The 22369-nt window shown below is 39.3% G+C and overlaps 2 protein-coding genes across 4 annotated transcripts; both read left to right on the top strand.

Annotated features, from left to right (window-relative positions):
* Positions 1-477: 477 nt before the first annotated feature.
* Positions 478-9160, top strand: LOC127845665 (uncharacterized). 3 transcript variants are annotated; one of them, XM_052376710.1, is made up of 6 exons: positions 478-988; positions 1755-3779; positions 5746-5970; positions 6761-6823; positions 8130-8337; positions 8598-9160. In XM_052376710.1, the coding sequence occupies exons 1-6, from the start codon at positions 607-609 to the stop codon at positions 8968-8970; spliced, it is 3276 nt and encodes a 1091-aa protein (XP_052232670.1). In that variant the 5' UTR covers positions 478-606; the 3' UTR covers positions 8971-9160. The 3 variants fall into 3 exon arrangements, with proteins under 3 accessions (XP_052232670.1, XP_052232668.1, XP_052232669.1); XM_052376708.1 differs by having other exon boundaries at positions 1755-3839; XM_052376709.1 differs by having other exon boundaries at positions 479-988; positions 1755-3788.
* An 8315-nt stretch (positions 9161-17475) lies between these two features.
* Positions 17476-22359, top strand: LOC127845687 (iduronate 2-sulfatase-like). The gene is made up of 2 exons (XM_052376771.1): positions 17476-17866; positions 21446-22359. The coding sequence occupies exon 2, from the start codon at positions 21571-21573 to the stop codon at positions 22201-22203; it is 633 nt and encodes a 210-aa protein (XP_052232731.1). The 5' UTR covers positions 17476-17866; positions 21446-21570; the 3' UTR covers positions 22204-22359.
* Positions 22360-22369: the final 10 nt, after the last annotated feature.

Raw genomic sequence — 22369 nt, 5'->3', positions numbered from 1 at the left:
ACTTTTGTGTCCAGAAGTATATTTGCGGTGGATATAAACTCAATGAATTTGCTTGTTGAGAGTTGTGTTTGTCGTCATGCTCGGCAGGATGGCTTAACTAGATGTTGTCAGAAACTATTGTCAAATGGCTTAAAGCAGTTCAAATATCAGTTACCTGATATCACAAGTTTGGTTTAAGTATTGTCTAAACGTTCTAATATGCTACAAAGTACGTTCTATTTCACACAATGCCATGATGCTGTGTCGTTTAAAGGACGCTTTTCACTGCCACATAACAATAACATAAAAAACACAGGAAACGCTTACGAATGTTTTGTGGTAAAGAATTTTTTTATATTGAATCTCTGTTAGTTTTGCTTCATATATGTATGTATGATATTTAATAAGTTAGTTGGCTTGTTGAAATATCCGACTGAATGAGACTCAATATTATGACGCTACTTCTGAGGAGGAGCGTCATCGGAATAAGTGACGTCATATATATGTTTTAACGACGTCGTCGCTATGTTATGTTACTAGACTACCGTTAACTCTTCAAGTTAACACTCTCAGCTATGCGTTTAATAACGAACAACATGTGATAACGTGTCAACATAAACGTTTCAAATGTCGACGAGGAGAAATCCAAACGTCGACGCCTTTCTTCCCAATAACGATTTTAACGGGAATGGAGGCATAAAAGATTCAAGTGCAAGCGGACGACAAATCAACGGTGAACCGCTTAGCGATGAAATCAATATACGGATCGGATTGCGCCAAAGCGAGCGGAAAGACCCGAATGCCTCTGAAAAAACTAACGCTTTTTGGAAAGAAGTTTTAGACGCCAATAGCGCGGAATTACAAGAGACTGTGCTTGCGATTCAAGATGAGAACAATGCGTTGAGGAGATGCTTACAGCTAATGCAGGAAAACAGCAGCCTCAAGGCGGCCAATGTTCTTGGGGCGGCGCTTTCAATTCTGGATGACAAATTGCGTTACTTTGTAACAGGTATATGTCTATTTGTTTTCCATAGCTGCACTCAAAGATAAACTGAAAAAAGTACGTTTAAAGCATAAATACTCAAAATCAACGAATATTTCGTGAAATATTACGTAAAAGTGATCGGAGGCTATGTCAAAGTCGATTGAATATGGGTCTAGTATAGTAATCAGACTATAAACACATGCAGTTGCATTTCAAATAAATGTAACAATCGGTGTTCTTGATAGAAATAGCCAAAAGTTTAAGGCTTACATTTATTTTAAGTAATATTTCATTTACATTGATGGTTATTTGTTGATTTTTCGAAATAGTGTACAAATTATTCATTGATTATGGGTGTTTATGGGCTTTTAATCGGTATTGTATCGGTGCATGAGCAGTTCAGATTTTTTTTTAAGTTCAATGATATTAAAAATATATTTGCATAATTTGAATGTCATCAAATACCTTCTTTTTAAATATAGTTTTGTCCGATTTTTGGCATTGACAAATATTTGTGTAAAACATCCGTATCCGTTGTTTGCTTACACTCATCAACGTGTGCATTTAAAACATATTTAAATTATTTTATCGAACATATACGTGCAGAATTAAAGCAAATAATATATGTAACCTGAGATGCAATAAAAATGAAATACTACCTGTATTTTGATAATGAACGGTATCTATTTGTAAATTATTGCTACTAAAACAACTAATAGTTCTTCCAAAACCTAAGTATTTGGACATTTTCTAGTAAAATAAATACAGGTTTGTAATAATATTCTTGCAGGTAAACTTCTTACAAATAGTCAAACGACCGTTAGGAAAGGAGAGCCAAAGAGCATACAAAGTTCTCCTCACACGTCGGTTAAATCGACAGGAAGCAATAAACGCAACAGAGGGCAGATTCCGTTAGGTCCAAAACGGAAGTCTATTGCGACACCTGCGCAGTCTGTGGGCGGAACTAACCGACATGTGCGGGCGGGTTCTCGCAGCTTCGGACAATCTTTCCCAGAGATAGATTACAACGACATAGCGCACTCAACGGCACGTAACCAAACACTATTACCAGGCTCCCAACCGGATGCTGTATCCCCTAGTTACGGGGCGTCGTTTCGGGAGATGAGTTACAGAGACACGGAACCTTCCAATACGTCTAGGGTCGTATCCATTCCCAACTCACCGCTGGTCGTTACGATTGAACATAAGTCGCCCGGTTCTGATTCTCGGAGTTATGGAAAATCGTTTCAAGAGATAAACTACAGCGATTTGGCGCAGTCACCCACGTCTAACCGTGAATCGGTCTCAGACTCCCCTGTTGTAGTGAAAATAAATCGCCGCACTGTTTTTCCTGAATCGCCAAGCTATGGGCAATCATTCCGTGAGATGACATACAGCGACATCGCCGACAGAAGGTCGTTCGCAGTAGCAAATGGGTCGCCAACCGTCGGAAACAGTTGTGACACTTGTTTGAGTCCAACGCCCAATTCTCCTAGCTACGGGAAGGCGTTTCAAAGTGTCAATATTAGCGATTTAAACGACCGTTTAAGCGACTCCGTACCACAATGGGAAGCTTCACGACAAGAACCAATCTCCAACACCAAACGCCAACGCACGCAAATATCCGCTGCAAAACCGCCTATGAAATTTGGTCTGAACCCCAGTCCGCTCCAAAGCAGGGTCAGCGCGCGCACCGAACAACGACCGCGGTCAGCCGACAATTCTCGACAGCATGCGTTCAATGGTGGGAACCAAACAATACAGGATTCACGTAGGAACGTTATTGTACCCTGGGGTTCAGCTGATGTTACGCATTACTGTGCTAGCTGCAAGGAAATCCTTAAGCCATCCTGTCGGTGTAAAACGTCGAATGGATTTAAAACAAACGACACCTATGCTGTAGAACAATCGACACCTCAAAGACTCAATTGGCGTTTCGATGATGCCCCATCACAACAAGCGGATGAAACGCTATCTACTGTTGTCAACACGTCTTATACCAACAGCGTTGACAACGATGGCGTGCTAGGTGATAACGCTGCTAATGAACACGACTTTTCCGTTTCGGATTACATAGGAAACGACCCTGAGCCAAGGCAAATTGTAGGATATGGCAGCAAACGAATGGCAGAAAACGATTTGTCTATGACGAAGGACTCGTTAGAAAATAGTTTTGCTATAAATACCATACGATGGGCGGATGAGACTTCTCCGGCTCAGGCCAATGTTCTATCCAGCGCATCATACACTGCGGCAGCAGCTCACAGTGGCAGAACTGTCGTCCCTTCATCAAGAAACGAGAGACCCGAAAACAACAAACAGCAGCCGATCTACGATCAACATGACAGTGGAGTGCATGGTACCCAATTAGGTCCAATACAGAAGTCTACCCAAACACCTGCGACGTCTATGGGCGGAACCATCAGACATGCACAGTCGGATTCTCCGAGCTTCGGACAATCTTTCCCAGAGATGGATTTCAGCAACATAGCGCACTCGACGGCACGTAATCACCAAACACCGGCGATGTCTAGGGGCGGAACTAACAGACATGTGCAGTCGGGTTCTCCGAGCTACGGACAATCTTTCCCAGAGATGGATTTCAGCAACATAGTGCACTCGACGGCACGTAATCACCAAATAGTGGCACGCGGCTCCCAAACGGATCCAATGTCGAAACAATTTACCCAGGTTAGAGAGTTGAATGAGCCCGTTCCAGAAGACAGACGCGTCCCCGTGTTGACGCCGGCAAGCCATCAAGCGCTGGGAATGCCACAGGCCGCATCGACGCCGGTACCCTCCCCGGGTAATCGCGGTAATAGTGGTGAGTCGTACTTAACTACAAACCTCTCGAGCGGTAACCTCTCTGTTAGCTGTAAGGCATAAAAATCGTTGTTTTCCAGTTAAATTTACCCATTTATGCCTAGTGGACTATTCCGTCCTTCTAAATTAGATACATTTATTTCCAAAGTTAGGGACGTCTAGTACATATATCTACAAACATGTATTTCTATATTTAAAATATTTTTTACAGAAATTTCTTTAAGCAAACAGCGCAGACCCTGATGAGACGCCGCATCATGCGGCGTCTCATCTGGGTCTACGCTGTTTGCCAAGGCCTTTTTTCTAGACGCTAGGCATAAAAGGGTTAAAAAGTACGCACGGTAGATAGGTCAGGAAAACTTTCGTGTGTCTTTTACTTTTTAATAATTACCATTTTAATAAGAAGAAATAAAGGCGTGCAGAAATCTTCCAAAATATTTAAGTGTAAAACATGTGTAAATTTTCGTGAATGTTAACTAAGAGATTATGATCGAATTTTATTTTATAGTTTCAGTGAATGTAGCAAAAAAGTTTAAGGTTGGCACAAACAATTATTGTCGGTCGGTTTTTTTGCAATCAAAATACATTTTTACGCCCAAACCACTGTACTCACAAGTTATAATCTTCCAAATAAGAAACGATCAACAGTTTGTAGTGTGTTCTCACTATTGAAAATAAACAAACCGCTAATTAGATTTCTAAACAAAATTTGATTGTTTACCGGTATATATCGTCTGCGATAAAAGATAAAAGATAAAAGCGGGAATAAAAAATAGGTAAGTCTAGAACAAGAAGAATTAGTGCTACTTAAAAAATTATGGTCGACACTATTGAGATACCTGTGTGTTTTCAGTGTAAGAATGTTTGGCATCATTACAGTTTGTTGGGTTACGGTAAAATTATGTTCGGTTAAGTTGATATGTTGCATTGACGTGATTAAACCTTACCGACTTGACCAAACAGAAGTAATACTGGACTCAACATAATAATTGAGTCGCGTTCTAAGAAAACAGGGCTGACATTTTTTTTAAATGAAGTCTCTTCTTAGCAAAAATCCAATTTAAGCGGAAAGTGTCGTCCCTGACACGTCACGCACATGCATTATGCCCTTTTTTCTCAGAATGCGACTGAAAAAAACTTAACCACACGTAAAGCAAATTCGACCCAGCTTAATGTCACTTTAACCCAGCATTATGTCAACTGAACCCAATATAACGTCAACTTAACAAAACATACTGTTAATAAACCCAGCATAATGTATCTTTAACATAAGGTCAACTGAACCCAATATAATGTTAACTTGCCCCGATATAATGTACACCTAACCAAACAAAATGTTACTTTTGCGCAAAATATTGTTAACTTTACCCAACATAATGCTACGTAAACCCAACATATTATTGGTTAAACCCAATGTCAATTTAACCCAACACAATGTTAACTAAACCAACATAATGACAAGTAAACCTAACATAATGCCAACTAACCAAACATGTCAGTTTTTCTTTGGAAAATACATGTGTATGGGTTCCATAAAAACCAGTCAAATCTTTGCGTGCTGGTTGACTGACATGTACAAAACAAAACAAAGGGACTAAATGTTAAGCTATCGTTTCTGCTAAATATTTTGATGTTATTAAAATATGTTTCGTCAACAATCGCAAGAAAATGTTAGATCATTGTTACCTAACATATTGACGTGCGATGATAAACACATTTATATTCAATTTTCAATTGGTTCGAACAATTGTTGTGTTTAATGAAACGCTCTCGAAACTAGTCTTATTTGGTAAAACAGTAACAACAACAACACTTTAGAGTCTTGTTGTTTTCGTTTTTCTCCTTTTTTTCATTTGGAAATCTAGGAAATAGTTTGCATGTCACATACACTTTTAAATATTAATCGTGCGTTATGTGTTTAAGAGACCTTCGTTAGAATGTCCATGTGTTCACTGCAGCGGGTGGAGCCCATATGACCGTCGGGAAGGATGTGCAGACTTCCAGTCAACCAGTGAATAAACATGTGGCTGACAATGTGACCTTCAAGTCCGGTTCGAACCCACAATATTTGGGCACGGGCAGTGTCATTGAAGCGGTAACAGGGAAAAGCTCATCCTCTGACAATTTGTCCGTGGACTGTCTTTTCACGCACGCTTCCTCGAAAAAGTCTTCCGGAAGACAAGGTACCTGACAGAACGTCAGATATTTTACTTATTTGCCATTGAGCAACACCTTATATATAATTTAAATATATTTTTTACAAGCAACTTTTATTTAAACGAATTGATTTGTGAATACATTCCGTAAGACGAACAATTAGAATGACTATTTATCAGTTAATAGCGGCCGGCCATGTTCGTTGGCTGGGTTTTAATGAGTGTCACGTTTTGGAAATTTGCCCCCAAAAAAAGAAACGCAGATTTTCGTTGTAGTTGTGAGGAAACAGTAATACTAAACATTTGCCATGCTCTAAAATTCCACAATCTGCATCTGTTGGCGATTAAAAAAACTGAATTTAAAAAGCGTTCAAACGAGAAACGATTGAAGAATTTTTAGAGATCTTTCCCGTCGTTATATTTTGTGACTCTTCGAGGATTGCTTAACGGTATATAGAGTATAAAACATACTCATTTATCATATATCACTCATTTTATGAGTACGGTTGGCCGAGTGGTCTAAGCGTTAGACCTGTACTCCAGGGGTCATTAGTTCGAGCCCAGTTGCGGGTTACTTTTTTTCTTATGTTTTATTCTTGTTTTTTTTTTTACTGGAGCTTTTTAGATGCAATGTTTACAGTTATCAATGTAAAGTATTTTATATATACACTTCAATACATGCCAAAATCTGTAAAAGGGTCCTTTTTAGTTGACATTATGCTGCGCTTATGTTTTGGCGTTCCATATGTACGTATCACTTGTCATAATATGCTCTGGTATGCCTGCTCGTGTTACATGCGACGCTTCTATGTTTCAGACCATACGGACGACTCACTAGTGCACATATTAGGGCTGAAGGGCGATGGTTCTTTGGAGAAAGGTAGGCATGATGCGTAGCCGCGTTGTCATATGAAATTGAGGCGTTTGTAACATGCTTAGCACTGTTGCTGCTAATTGAAATCAAACGGTGCATATATAATGATAGAAAAACAGTGGCGCACCCAATGACTCATTTAAGCTAGTTCAGTGTTTTTGCAGTACATTAAATCATTGTATATCCGAAAATACCATGTAACCGTGACTTTTAACAAACATTTCGCGATCTCTCCATTAAAAAATATGTGTTTTTTTATCATACATGTACACATGTATGTACACCTTTTGTAAAATTATACATTGCAGAAAACTACAAAAGGGTAAATATCGAGAAATCTGATATAATATTTAAACACAGTTAACTGATAAATGCCATATATTCGTTCCCAATTATACAGCTTGTGGCATTGCTTACGTGTGCATTTTTTCCCGAAAGCACTGGGGCTCTTTCCCACACGGCCATCGTACTCAATCGACGTGTTATTTGCGTTACGTGAGAAAGTGTAAGGTACAGGAGACGCCCCTTCCAAAGACGACCGTGGGACTCTAAGCACCCGTTTTCACACGCGATCAGATATTAATCGCAATTAACCCATTTATGCCTAGTGGACTCTCCGATCCTTCTTCATTGGATCAATATATTTCCAAAATTAGGGATGTCTAGTTTACTTATTTCTATATTTAGAATATTTTTTAGAGAAATTATTTAAGCAAACAGCGCACACCCTGATGAGACGCCGCGTCATGCGGCGTCTCATCTGTGTCTTCGCTGTTTGCCAAGGCCTTTTTTCTAGACGCTTGGCATAAATGGGTAAACCGCAATTAAGTACACTGCAGGTGGGAATTCAAATATGTATAAGGCGTTTATTAACATTGCTGGGACCCTCCATGTCTCAAAATTCTGAATCGGAATAAGCACAATGCCTCTCTGTGCGGGTGAACACGAATACATATATTGAACTGTATTTAATTTTAAATAATTCTGCGACCGAAAAGTGCCTCACGTTGACTTCATCTCTGTGATTGTGCGTCAACTTTTATTCGGTAAAATAATTATTGAAGCATTTAATGTTGTTCTGCCAATTTAGCCCAGGCAGGGACCTCGTCATGTCTCATTGAAACCACGCCGCTGCACAATGCATGTATACTCAACAAAAGTTATAACTGACCACTTGATATTTTGGGATATTTAAGCTCTGCGTAATGTGCTTAGCAAAAACAAATTATACCAAATACTTAAACATTTTATTATCACCATTTGTACAGATTGCGCCAACTTGTAACTAACATATATATTGCATTTGTTTCAGCAAAGTATGTCTTCAATCGACCTGTTGACCAACTTACGGGCTACTTGCCCCATATTACCTATGACGTCAGGAACTCGATTTCAATACTGTGTTCGTCACGTCACCACGCTCGACTGATAGGGGAGGTAGCGTTCCAGTTGGACAGACGAATCCTTGAGCACGTATTTAGTGACGTTACAAGTGGGCATACGGCACGAGGAAGGTCAAGGTAATTTAATGTGTTCGTATGTTATAATCTAAAAGCAAGTCGTTTATCCATACAACTAAATTTTGTCACGTGTTGATCTTGGTTTAGACCTTTATTTGACGCCCGTTTTTATCTTCCATATTCTTAACCGTCCAACAATAGGAAGTATATTAATATTTCATCGTTGTGGTTCAAGATTCATGGAAGCAAAACACTTGTTTTTCTTTTATATTATGGATAGCGAGTTGTTCTATAACTTTTTAAAACAACACTCATTACAGGTTTTACGGGTACAGCGTTGCCAATGTGAACGAACTCATCGAACGGGAAGACCAGGCACTCCAAAAGGAAGGAGCTCTAGGGGCTTCGCTACACCATAAGCTGAAGGCCTTGCTAAGCGACCTAGCCTCGTTCTCGTACAACATCCGACATCACGGCGAGTTTACGCGGGAAATGGTGAATAAGTACGGTCTGCTCGTTACCACCCCTGACCCGGAAACCGTCGAGAGACTCGGCTTGAATGACCCCGGTACTCTGCGACTTCTGATTGGTCGAATATTAAGGAAGAAGGAGGAGTTTGAAGATATGCTTATCATTCTGGATTGTCTTTGTTTTATTGCATATAAGGAAAACGCTCCTTTACTCATGTGGTAGTGCAATCGACCGTTTTCACTTTTTTTGCGGACGAACATCTTAAAATACTCGCAAGTTGTTTGTTTAATCCGTATTAAGGACCCATTATTTACAAGCAATATATTAGAATATGTTATACTATATTAACTGTTGATAATGCTGCTGACTTTGTCTGAATTATGTCGCAATTTAATAAATTATGAAATTACAACTATTCCTTTTGTCATTTGAGAGTGTTAAGATTGGTCACAATGTAACGGTGGTATTGAATTTCACGGAGAAAAAAAAAACGTGCGCAAGTTAACGTCTGACGTAGTATCTACTGGAGCCGTGCTCTAACGCAAGGGAGTTTAATGCATGTGCGTAAACTTACGTCCCAGATTAGGGGTAATAGCATGTGGAGTCCACACAGGCTAATCAGGGACGACACTTTCCGCTTTTGTGACATATTCGGTTTAAAGAAAGTCTCTTTTTCAAAAAAATCCAGTTTCGATGAAAAGTGTCGTCCCTGATTAGCCTGTGCTGACTTAACAGGCTAATCTGGGACGACACTGTACGCACATACATTAAACATCCGTTCACAGAGCACGGCCCACTTACATAGCGTTTAAGTACGCGATTCCAGATATGTAATTGGTTGCAGTCTTCACTTGTGCACACAAAAGAACTACAAATGTGTCACACACACTAATGCCCACACAACACATGTTTGGACACGAACACATCTGTCATACAACTGCCAAAACGTTTCAGCACATCCGCCAAGCAATTGAATTGGATGAATTGAAAAAAGGGGAGGGGATTCCATATTCCATAATGAACCACAAACAAAATGACATTATTTTGCCAACCCTCGTCAAAAGAGAAATTCCTTTTTTTGCAACAAACTATACATTAAGGAGTTTTTCGTGGGGCAATTTTTAGCGAGATGCAACCAGATTTAAAGAGAAGATTTAAACAAAACATTTTGGGACTTCATATTTTATAGTAGAAAAAAGACATTAACTTGTCGCAGCAAAACTTTTACGACGATCTTTGTATTAAGATTATGCAACTGTGAATATTTCCGCGAGATTTACCAAGCAGGTAAAAAAGCAGGTTTAAACATTCGAATGCAGTCGAAAGTTATAAGCAGTTATAAGCAATAACGCATTCCTCATCAATGACTTTAGTTGACGGTGCAATTTTTCAGTACTGGGTATATCACGTTTACAAATCTATCGTCTTTAAAGAATGATAACGTCTCGTCCGTAAACAACAATCGTCCCTTTACCATATGCACGATAATAATAAAAACATAGCGAAGTTTATAAAAATAACTTCACAACTCCCGTAAAAATTAGAGCCCGCCAAACATGGTCACGCGAATCGGTCCGCTTTTCCAGCGAAAATAAGAGCGTCACTGATCCACAAAACATGCCGAAACCCCAACCGACTCATATTATATGATATTTCACCTCAATAATCTCTATACATAAGACTATATTGGTCCCAAAAGCCCATTTAAAACAAAATGGCTGCGAATGTCCTATTTTTAAACTACTAGTACTACTCAAGACTGAATTTCTGACAAAATAATTAAGCTCAAGTCTCACTATTGCCGATAGAGCCCCGGTCCATCCCGGTTTGCTAACGCCGGTCGACCGGCGAGAACCGGGATGATTCGAAGAAATTGTTAAACGCGGTCACACTTTTCCCGGTGCCGCCCCGGTTGAAGTCGGTCAACAACCCGGCAGAGTCCCGGTCAACCCCGGACTAGCTACGGTTATCCCGGTGAAGCCCCGGTTGTCGCCGGTAATGCCCCGATGGAGCCCCGGTGAAAGTCGGCAGCGTCCCGGCAGAGCCCCGGTATACTGTAACTCCGCCGGCACTCACCGGGGCTATACCGGCATCAGACGCCGGCAGAGCTACGGCAACGCCCCGGTTTGACCCCGGTCGTCGCCGGTTATGCCCCCGGCGGAGCACTGATGAATGCCGGTGGCCTCCCGGCAGAGCGCCGATTTACCGATGTAACGTAGCTATAACGGGACTCTGTCGGCATTCACCGGGGCTCCACTTGGGCACCACCGGCGACAACCGGGGCGTTGCCGTTACTCTGTCGGGGTCTGTATGGGCCCCGGTGGAGCTACGGTGCCGTCCAGGTAGTTCCCGATGCCGTCCCGGTTGTTCCCGGTGCCATGCGGGTCGTTGCCGGTCCTTCCCGGTGACCCCCGGTTCATCCCGGAGGATTAAACATTTTAATACTTTCCCGGTGGAGCCCCGGTTGTCCGCGGTTAATCCCGGTCGTCCCCGGTGGAGTCCCGGTTCATCCCGGTAGAGCACCGGTTCATCCTGGTAGATCCCGGATCACGCACTGGGGCTCTACCGGCATCATAATTAGACTGGGCCTTTAAACCAAAATAACCAATTGTACAATCAATGAGATATGTCCGTGTTTTATATTTCAATTGTTTATGTTACTAAATCGGATAAGTATGTTGAAAAGTTAACATTCCATCTCACTCTTTGAACATACAATGTTAATTGCAGCGAAAAAAAAGTCAGCAACATGGAAAACGCCATCATCAGCTTTGCAACCACGCCATCATCAGCTTGGTTTAAACTTATTTATTACGACATAGTAACATATTCACAAGTTACATGACATTGACAGAGGATTGGGCTGAAAGGCGAACCTTACTGGAGCCCTCTGCCGATAAATAATATATTTACGCATGACATTTTGTCATGACGTCGTGGTAAATTGTCAATACAAGATGCAAAATGCAACTTTCAAGTCCAAAAAAACATAATACAGACTGCAACGTATATACAAGTCCACTTACATTTATGGAAAGAAACACAAGCAATTTTACAGGGGAAAAGAAATAGAAATTGAAGTGGGGGGGGGGGGGGACAGAAAAATAGTATTTATTTCGAGGTTGTAAACGGTCATGTAGAAATTTATGGAGAAGAAGAGTGGCAGAGAGAAGAAAATGGATGGCGGCTAGAATCTCATGGTTGATTTTATGAAGCGCTGAACATGGTCAAATATGATACAATTTTCATCGACAGAAAGCGAAGGATCACCAAACAGAAAAACATATAGTGATGTGCGATACACTATTTATAAGCTGAGCTCGTTCTACACTCAACTTAGCACAATGAAAGAAAAAGTGGTTGCAGTCTTCAATTTCGTCAGAAGAATTGCACTTAAACGAGTCATTAATGTTTTTTATCTAAAAAGATGGGCAGCAAGAGAACTACAATTGTTGCGAAGACGTTTATGTAAAATTTGAAGATTTCGCGGCCCATGGTAAAAATGTTTTGGACTACTGGAAGGTTCAGTTTTTGTATTCAACATATTTTTAAATGCGGCAATAGATGGTGCATTTTAAATATGACTTGGCAAGGAATTGAAACTGGCGATGGTTGAAGGTAGAAATGTGTTCTAATAGAATGATGTTCGGAAGTTGACGTTTTGAATGTCGCTTCTATTTCTTAAAGAGTACGGGACAGACTGACCTACTGTAAGCGGGACAAGGTCAGCAAGGTAATCAGGAACATGCGAATTTTTCATTTTGTAAAACATAATGAGTTTGTGTTTATTTCGCCTAGATTCTAAAGATTCCCAACCGATTTCTGATTGAAGTATTTCAATAGATACTAGTTGTGTTGTGCCAGTAGCAATTCTTGCTGCTTCGTGTTGAATTTTTTCGAGCTCATATATTTCGGCCTGTGTGCAATTGTCGAATAGGATGTCACCGTATTCGAGAATTGGACGACTAAACGAGATGTTTATAGTTTCAAGGGATTGTCTATCAAGTTTGAATTTAAGTTTTCTCATTACGTTAATTCGTTTTCGACACTTTTCTTTTATATAATTAATATGGGTTGACCAATTTAAATTTTCTGTCAGAATTACACCTAAGTGTTTGTGAAAAGAAACCTCTTTAATTGGAGTGTTATTCATAATGAGTGGAGGGTGAGCATGGTCATGTGTGCTTCTAGATATAAGCAAAGATTCTGTTTTGTTCGGATTGAAATTTACAAGCCATTTAGACGCCCAGACGGATATTTTTTGTAGATCCTCGTTCAGAGTGTTTGCGGCAAGAGTTGGATTTTCGAAAATGATTGAGAGTGAGGTATCATCAGCAAATAATCTAATGTTTGCACACATGTCATTAACAATGTCATTGATGTAGATAAGAAATTACAAGGGACCTAGTATAGAGCCCTGGAGGACACCGGCAGGTACGACATTCCACTGAGAACAGGAACCTGGTAGGACTACTCGTTGTCTACGGTTGGAAAGATACGATATAAAACAAGTAACGGTAAGCATAATGTTAGATATTCCAATTTCGTTTAATTTAAAATTTAGGCCGTCATGTCACACTCTATCAAAAGCTTTTGATATGTCGCAAAAGACTACTCTGACCTCTTTCCTCGAATCAACAGCTTTGGTAAACATATTATAAAGATACGTTAATTGGTTTGTTGTGCAATCGCCAGGTAAAAACCCCGATTGATACGGCGTTAGGATATTGTAGTCATGCAAGTAATTGAACGTATGCTTGAAAACTATTTTTTCGAAGGCTTTTCCAATTGTATTTAGTAACGATATTGGACGGTAGTTATTTACAAGACTCGGGTCGCCGGATTTAAAAATTGGACAAACATTTGCGTCTGTCCAAATTGACGGGAAGGATCCCGTGCGAAGGGAATAGTTGAAGAGCGTTCTCAAAGGACCAGACAATTCTAAGGACAATTCAATGAGCAATCGATTATTTAGTCCATAAGGACCAGAAGCTTTTCCTAGAGGCAATCCCTTTAGAACTAGTTCTACTTCATATGGTTCAAGAATAAGTTGACTGAGGCTTGATTGGGTTCTGTTTGTGACTCTCGGTAATGTTGGTATTTGACAGTGGTCAATATTTGACTGGAATGTAAAAAACTTGTTTAAAGTATTTGCTTAATCGAATGCATCATCAATTATTTTGTTGCCATATTGGATTGGTGGTATATCGGAGTATCCCGAGGATTAAATAAAGAATTTCAATGTGGTCCACCAATTTGTGGAACTTTTGCTGCTTGATTTTAATGTTTCGGTAAGTTTGTTAAAATAATTTCCTTTCGAGCATTTTATAAATTCTGTCGTTTTGTTTCTAATTGTTCTAAATTTTTGCCACAAAAATGGTGTATTAGTATTTTTTGCTTTACGATAAGCGCGTTTTCTTTTCCGAATATAACGCCGTACATTATTGTCTAGCCAGGGTGGGTCATTATTACGAATGAGGACATCTCTGTTAGGTATACATTGACTGGATAATTTAATTATGTTGTCACTTATGTTTTTTGCATAGATGTCAATATTTTCTTTTTGTAATGAGTCCCAATCAAAATTGGAAATATAATGACGCAGTTTAGAAAAATCGCCCTTGTCAAAGAGCCAGACGTGTCTTGAGTAAGTACGTTGTCGATTTTTATGAAGTTTTAATAGAGCATAAAAAGGACAATAATATCTTGTTGTTTGACTTAGAAATGGGTCAGCAACACCACTAGAAAGAATGATGTTTGGGTTTGATGTTAATATTAGATCAATTAAGCTTGCCGAAGATTCTGTAAAATGCGTGTTTTCAGAAATTACTTGTTTAAGTGAGAGCTGATCACATATGGACTTAAGCTTAGATGCTGATGTCGTGACATTGACATTCAGGTTAAAATCGCCAGTTATAATAATGTCTTGGATACCAGTATCGAAAGCTAGATGTATTGAGTCTGTGAGAGCGGAATGTTGTTGGGGTGTGGTATTTGGGGGTCTGTAAAAGGCTCCAAACAGCAGAGGCCGTTTCGAGACAGTAATTTCAATCCAAATACATTCAACACCAATTATTTCTAAGTAATCTCGCCGCATATGAAAAAGGGTTCCTTTGATATAAACCGCTACACCCCCATGTCTATCTTGACGGTCTTTGCGTTCGGGAACTTCGAAAGAGTTAATCAGAAGATCTGTACTCGGAATATCATCATTAATCCACGTTTCAGTGAAGGCAAGAATGTCGAAATCGTTCAATTCAGTATAAAGGATATCCAGCTTGGGAAGTAGGCTCTGAACATTGAAATGGACAATGAGAAATTGTGTTTTAGGTCAATGTCGGAATCGACAGAGGAAGTGACGGAGGAGATTGACGATGTCCGAAACGTCGATAGCGGGCCTGGATTTGGATGGACATCGCCTGATAGCATCATGATAAGAAGAACAACCAGTGAGTTCGTAAGCAAGCATGTACAAATCAACCGCTTGGTAAACATAGTGTTTTTCAGTTGGGCTTCACTTGGTGGGAATCGGGATCGCCTGGAATTTGTCTTAAACTTGATATGGGCATGTTGGGTAGCAACAAGATATATAGAGAAGGCAGACCGGTGATCTTGATGACAGTGAATGGCGATCATAAAAAGTGTTAAAAATCTGAAGTTAAATTTCGGGATACTCAAGCTGGCTTTGACTTTTCTTAGTTTCATGTTACTACACTGGGGATGATGTAGGGAAGGAGATGAGCCAGCATGAGTATGATGTTATCGAAAAGAGACAAGAGATAATAAGCCGCCATACGAGAGAAAAAAGAAAGGAAGTAAATGAAGTAACTGATGATTGATAATATTTGAAAAAAAAACATTAGGAGTGTACAATACATGTATATACATGTATTTAACACAAGCGCATGCAGTAGTTGATTATTTGAGTTGTTTCAGAGTAATGTTGTTTCATAAGGGCATGTTCTGGAAACCTAACTGAATAGGATGCTCATTGAGTACATAAAGAACATATTTATTAATGTTAGGCAGTGAAATTTTATTTTAAATTAGTTGGCGAGAAGAAATCCATTTTTACCGTTAAACAATTTATAAACATTTAGGACGCGTTATTTGTGGATAACGGAATGAGTATTTCATAAGCGGGCAACTGTTACTTATTATCAGGAAGGACACAAAGTATTAGTACAAAGAGGTTGCTTGTACAATACTTGTTCAGTAAGAAAGACACAAAGTATAAGAACAAACATGCTAGCTTATGGCTTATACAAAACTTGATCAATAGGAAGGATACAAAGTATTAGTACAAAGAGGGTTGCTTATACAATACTTGTTCCGTGAGATAGGCACATAGTATAAGTACAAAAATGCTAGCTTATGGCTTATACAATACGTGTTCAATAGGAAGGATACAAAGTATAAGTACAAAAAGGATTGCTGATATAATACATGTTTAGTAAGAAATTAATGTTTTTAATTTAAGAAGATATGGTAAAAAAATTGGACACGGCAGTTAATTTCGTTGTAAGAGAGCCAATTAATACTTGTTCAATAACTAGTACACAAAGTATATTAAATATAAACATGTTGGCATGTGCAATACTTAAACAGGAAGGACACAAAGTATAAGTACAAAAATGCTAGCTTATGGCTTATACAATACTTAATTGTTCAACAGGAAGGACACACAGTATTAGTACAAAAAAGATTGCTGATATAATACATGTTTAGTGAGAAGAACACAAAGTATCAGTTCAAAAAGCTAGCTTATGCAAAACGGGTAATTTATTTGTCGCATACTAACGATATATACGCGTAAGTAGGCACGCACAAAGTATAAGTGCACAAAGGTTAGCTTATACAATACTTGTTCAGTGAGAGGGACACAAAGTATAAGTAAAAAAGGTTAGCTTATGCAATACGGGTAACATATTTATCGCATACTAACAATGTCTGCGCATAAGTGGGCACGCACAAAGTATAAGTACAAAAAGGTTTGCTTATACAATACTTGTTCAGTGAGAGGGACACAAAGTATAAGTACAAGAAGGTTAGCTTATGCAACGTATTTATCGCATACTAACGATGTCTACGCATAAGTGGGCACGCAGGCACAACACACAATCGCACAGTTAATCGGAAACAAAAATGTAAATGCCACACACTTTTGAAATAAAATTTGTTCGTAGGAAGACCCATCGTGGTAACCAATTATCACTTAAAAGCAGGGCATAGAGTGTGAATGTAAACAGGGTATCTTATGCAATACGGATGACGCATGTATCGCTAACGAGCGATCTTTACGTACACGTACGCAAGCACAATACACACGCAGACAAGAATGCAAGCACGCCGCACACACACATTCTCATTCATTGTACATATTATACATATCATTATATTATAAATATCAAAATATTGTCACAAACACGCACCATACAGTGAAAAAAAACGTAAGCAGGGATAACTACAATAGGTACATGTACATGTGCTAAGTCACTGTGTAAGTTCAGCACGTGTGCAAAGAAAAAGAAAGCATGAGTTACACGCCGCTGCGCACATATAATCACATTCCGTCATGCGCGAATGAAACTATTTGGATATCAACTTTTTGCTAGGTGTTAACAACTGCTAACTGTTCCGTATAGATACTTGTATAACAATGAATGAAGTCTATCTGATAGTGTGATGCTTGAATAAACACGTAATGACGGCAAATATACATCATCAGCTTGACAACCACGTCATCATCAACTTAACAACCACGCCATCCTCAGCTTGACAACCACGCCATCTTCAGCTTGACAACCACGCCATCAACAGCTTGATAACCACGTCATTTTCAGCTTGACAACCATGCCATATTCAGCTTAACAACCACGCCGTCTTCAGATTGACAACCACGCAAATATCAGCTTGACAACCACACCATCGTCACTTTACAACCACGCCATCATCAGCTTGACAGCCACGCCATTATCAGTTCGACAACCACATCTTGTTTACGTGCAATGATACATGTATCGATGCGTCCCATAAAAGTTTACGATGGTTACCGTAGAACTCACGACACCGGACGTTTACTGATAACAAAAACACACCATAAGTTCTTCGTGCTAAGGTAAGCTTATATCTGACCAAGAATGCGCTTACCGATATTTGTCCTTTGTTTAGGCTTTTATAGCGAACACGCAAGGAAACCATGCACCATGTACATGAATTCGAACAGATCGGACTGATACCACATCTGTCTCTAAAATCGTGAATTCACCATTTACAATAGTACATAGAGTGTATCGCAGTTCAAAGTTACCAATTTAAAGGGGCCTTTTCACAGATTTTGGCATTTTTTAACTTATTCATTAAATGCTTTATATCGAAAAATGTAAGCATTGGATCGTAAAAGCTCCAGTAAAAAATCAATAATAAAATTAAAAAAAGGAAAAGAACATTGCCCGGACCAGGTTTCGAACCAGTGACCCCTGGAGTCCTGCCAGAGTCCTGAAGTAAAAACGCTTTAGCCTACTGAGCTATTCCGCCAAGTACATGTACTTGACGTATTTTATACCTTATATAATCAATCTTCGTAGTTTCACAAAAATTAACGACAAAAACAGAACTCTCCAAATTATTCAATCGTTTCGCGTTGCAACGCTTTATAATTTTTAGGTTTTAAAATCGTCAAAAGATGCATATAATGGCTATATTAGACCATGGTAAATGTTCAGTATTACTGTTTCCTCACAAATATCATAACTAAAACGAAAATTTGCGAATCTGAAACAACTTTTTTCAATTTTGTCAATTTACCAAAGCGTGAAAAGATCCCTTTAATGGAACGCCTTCACGTCTTATAATACCAAAACCAAATGTGATATAACGTCATCTAACTGTGCATGAATGCCTGTAACCATTATATATATATATATATAAAATAAAGTCGCTTTTAGCCGTTTATAAAAAATAAAACGCTTTTATTAAATTTGCCGTAGCTTTCAACCTCTTGGTCTTTTTCAGCGGCGTTTATTTGTGAATAAGCATATCATCTTTAGCGGAAGTCAAATTAATTGTTGTATTGTTTCACGTATATGTCTACGTCATATAATGTTGAAGCCGCTAATATTTCCGCCTCTGTAGCCCAAGAGCGAGTGTTGCCATCGCTTTGTTTCATGCAGCTTATGTGTACACCGTAATCACCATCAATATAGTTCTTATAAGTGGATTCATTGTCCAGCATGTGATAAGTTACAGAAGTTCTTACAAGTTCATGTTCTCGGGATCATCGAATATTTCTGCCGCAATACACCGGAAAAAGCAGTTTCCATCTTTTTCAATCAAAAGAACACTCTGGTCATCTGCACTTATCTTCCGAGTTCGAAGTAGTTTGAGTTTTCTCTTTTTATTTCTTAGGAGATCAATTTTCATTTTCAATGATAAGTCTGTAAGTTCACACAGTTTCTTGTCAAATTGCGGCTTACTGATAATTGATGAAAGCTTACTTTCATAACCCATTTTCACTAGTTGAGTTTCTTTTAAAACACGGTCACAAACGGCGACACTTTCGGACATCAGAGAAAGCGATGTTTTGTGTAAAATGTCCGATACACTGGCGGCCTCATACCTGTTGGTTTCAAGATCTATTTTCCATTTTATGTCGAACCCCGTAGGAATAAGATCTGAATTTATACAATCCAGCAGGAACTGTCTGTGGCTTTCATATCGACAAATTTTCCCAATAACTTTCTTTAGTCGCGCAAATTCAATATATTCCGTTTCGGGATATGCCATCACGTTGTTGCATATAATAAAGTCGCTTTTAGCCGTTTATAAAAAATAAAACGCTTTTATTAAATTTGTCGTAGCTTTCGACCTCTCGGTCTTTTTCAGCGGCGTTTATTTGTGAATATATATAATTTTCTTAAATATAGATAAAATGTAAAAATATACAGATACGAATGTATTATACACATATGGACATATATCGTTATGTAATAATGATAACGAATATTATTTCAATATATATTGGCACAACTTGTTGATATAAAGGCAAAAGATCTTTATATAATCATAAAGATCTGAAAGATCGTTTGTTGACACATTTTAGCACTCGCTGACCCAATGGTGACGTTGCTTCAGGAACGCTCATTCACTATGGTAGCACATATTTAACATAAACTTGTTTTTATTTATGTAAATACATGTTATATTATTTGTTCACTCGTTCGAACGACTTAGTTAGTCGAGGGAACGAGATAACTAATTCTTTGGAACGAGTAGTAAGTCGTGAGAACGAATGCGTTGGTCGTGGTAACTAACGATCAAGCTTACTCGTGGGAACGACTTAGTCACTCGTGGGAACGACTTAGTAACTCGTGGGAACGACTTAAGTAACTTGCGGGACCGACTATGTAACTTTTGGGAACGAGATAACTACTTCGTTGCAACGGCTAAATAAAAAAATCAGAATTTAACACAGTTTGAAAATATTTGTTTAAAAAACGCGACTCCGTCCGATTAAAACGTCCGAAATTGAGTTAGCCCCCTAATGCATTGTATCAGCCTTGTTAAAACATGCAATAAACACACGTGCATTTTTGATTGGCTGATAATGTCGTTACCACACGTAATCAAGTCGTTCATACAAGAAACCTATGTAGTGCCAACGAATAAGCAATCCCGTTCCCACGAATAACTTAATGCTTCCCGCGATTTACCTATGTTGTTCCCATGACTTACTTTGGCTCGATTGGTAATTGACGGCTTTGGTACGATTTAAAAGTATCCCGGATGCTCTTAAGTTAGTTCTTCTTGAATGCTCTGAGCTTTTATAGGTACATACGTACAGCTCAGAGGGTCAATAGCTGGGAGTTTGATTATTGCAACTAGCTCTTAAGTATACTCAAAATTACCCGGGGTACAGAACATATGCTTAAAGGCGGGCCTTTTCACAGATTTTGGCATTTATTGAAGTTTGTCATTAAATGCTTTTATATTGATTAATTTAAACATTGGATCTAAAATGCTCCAGTAAAAAAAAACAAGAATAAAATTAAAGAGAAAAAAGTAAACCTCACCTGAGCTTGACCCACTGACTCCTGGAGCCCTGGAGTAAAAGTCTCCCGCTTAGACCACGCGGCCATCCGTGTTCATACAGATGATGTATTTTATACTTTATAACAGCAATCCTCGTAGTATCACAAAATATAACAACAACAACAGTACTCTCCAAATTATTCAATCGTTTCGCGTTGCAACGCTTTATAATTTTCAGGTTTTTAAATCGTCAAAAGATGCATATATTGGATATTTTAGAACATGGTAAATGTTCAGTATTAGTGAACTCCCAACTGTCATTAATAAATCGAAAATTTGCGAATCTTAAACTATTTTTTTAAATTTTGTCAATTTACCAAAACGTGAAAAGGCCCCTTTAAATGTAAATTAAGGGTAGCCGACAACGAGCAATTGAGCCTTACGCTTGTTTTCTCAAGTTTTTTTTCTCGTCCCCACGACTTATTAATTTATTAGAAAGTACAACATGTCACGTTTATGTCACCGTAGTACACGGTTAATTTGCAAGGACTATTATCTTTAATAGTAGCCGTTGCGTTATTATCTATTGATTATAAGGCACATGTAGGTCGTTCCTATTCTGTAATACTATTGCTACAAGACCAAGCACAGATGAATGTCGTTTCAGGTGTATGCTTATTCACTTCTTTGGTGCCGCACCGCAAACCGGACCGAACAACATGCTGTTTATTACGATCGATGATATGAGAGCGGATTAAGGATGTTACCAAGGTACTGAGTTCCCGTCACGTGATGACCCTCAGATACATTCGCGTAAACATCGACGCTTTGGTGCGGAAAAGCCTCCTCCTGAAAAAGGCGTACGTACAGCAGGCGCTTTGTAGTCCGAGCCGCACGTCCTTCCTGACGTCACGTCGACCGGATACGACGCACGTTTACGACCTGGAAACGTACTGGCGCAAGGTGAGCGGGAACTTCACGACTATACCGCAGTACTTCAAAAAACACGGCAGGCTTACCGCCAGTATTGGGAAAATATTCCACCCTGTAGGTGACAGTCACGATGATGCCCCGTTTTCGTGGACGGATCCGTACATTATGCCGCGAGCGTCGAGATATGAAGTTAGCGAAATTAGTTGGATGTACCTGAACGATTCCCAGCTCTTGAACGACCCGCTTGTAGATGACAAAATCGCAAAGGCTGCAGTAAGTGCTCTGCAGAATTTTGCAACGGGTGGCAAATACGCGAACCGACCGTTCTTTCTCGCTTCGATCGTTACCGGTACACGAAGTGGGTCGAATTCTCTTACCAGCTCCACAGGCCGGATTGGACAAGAAATCACGGCACGGAACTGTACGACCACCAGACGGACCCCGACGAGAATCACAACGTGGCGTCCGACCACGCGTTTGCAGATCTTGTGAAAAGCATGGCCTTTCGTCTGCATGCCGGCGGGCGTCACGTTAGTCCGTACATCAATAACCCAAGTATAGTTGGATGAATTTCATTACATAAAAAATCTTATTGGATGTACCAAACATTATCTACGATCAAAATATAAAATAAATGCGAAACAGCCATATCGTTTTT

The sequence above is a fragment of the Dreissena polymorpha genome, chromosome 9 (genome assembly GCF_020536995.1).
Source record: "Dreissena polymorpha isolate Duluth1 chromosome 9, UMN_Dpol_1.0, whole genome shotgun sequence".
NCBI classification, from domain to species: Eukaryota; Metazoa; Mollusca; class Bivalvia; order Myida; family Dreissenidae; genus Dreissena; species Dreissena polymorpha.
This window is presented reverse-complemented; position numbering and strand designations above follow the sequence as displayed.

Coding starts and splice junctions, on each gene's coding strand:
- LOC127845687 (XM_052376771.1), top strand. CDS start 21,571: ATGACCCTCAGATACATTCGCGTAAACATCGACGCTTTGGTGCGGAAA.
- LOC127845665 (XM_052376708.1), top strand. CDS start 607: ATGTCGACGAGGAGAAATCCAAACGTCGACGCCTTTCTTCCCAATAAC. Junction 3,840..5,745: donor CGGTAACCTCTCTGTTAGCT/GTAAGGCATAAA, acceptor TGTTCACTGCAG/CGGGTGGAGCCCATATGACC. Junction 8,338..8,597: donor ACGGCACGAGGAAGGTCAAG/GTAATTTAATGT, acceptor CACTCATTACAG/GTTTTACGGGTACAGCGTTG.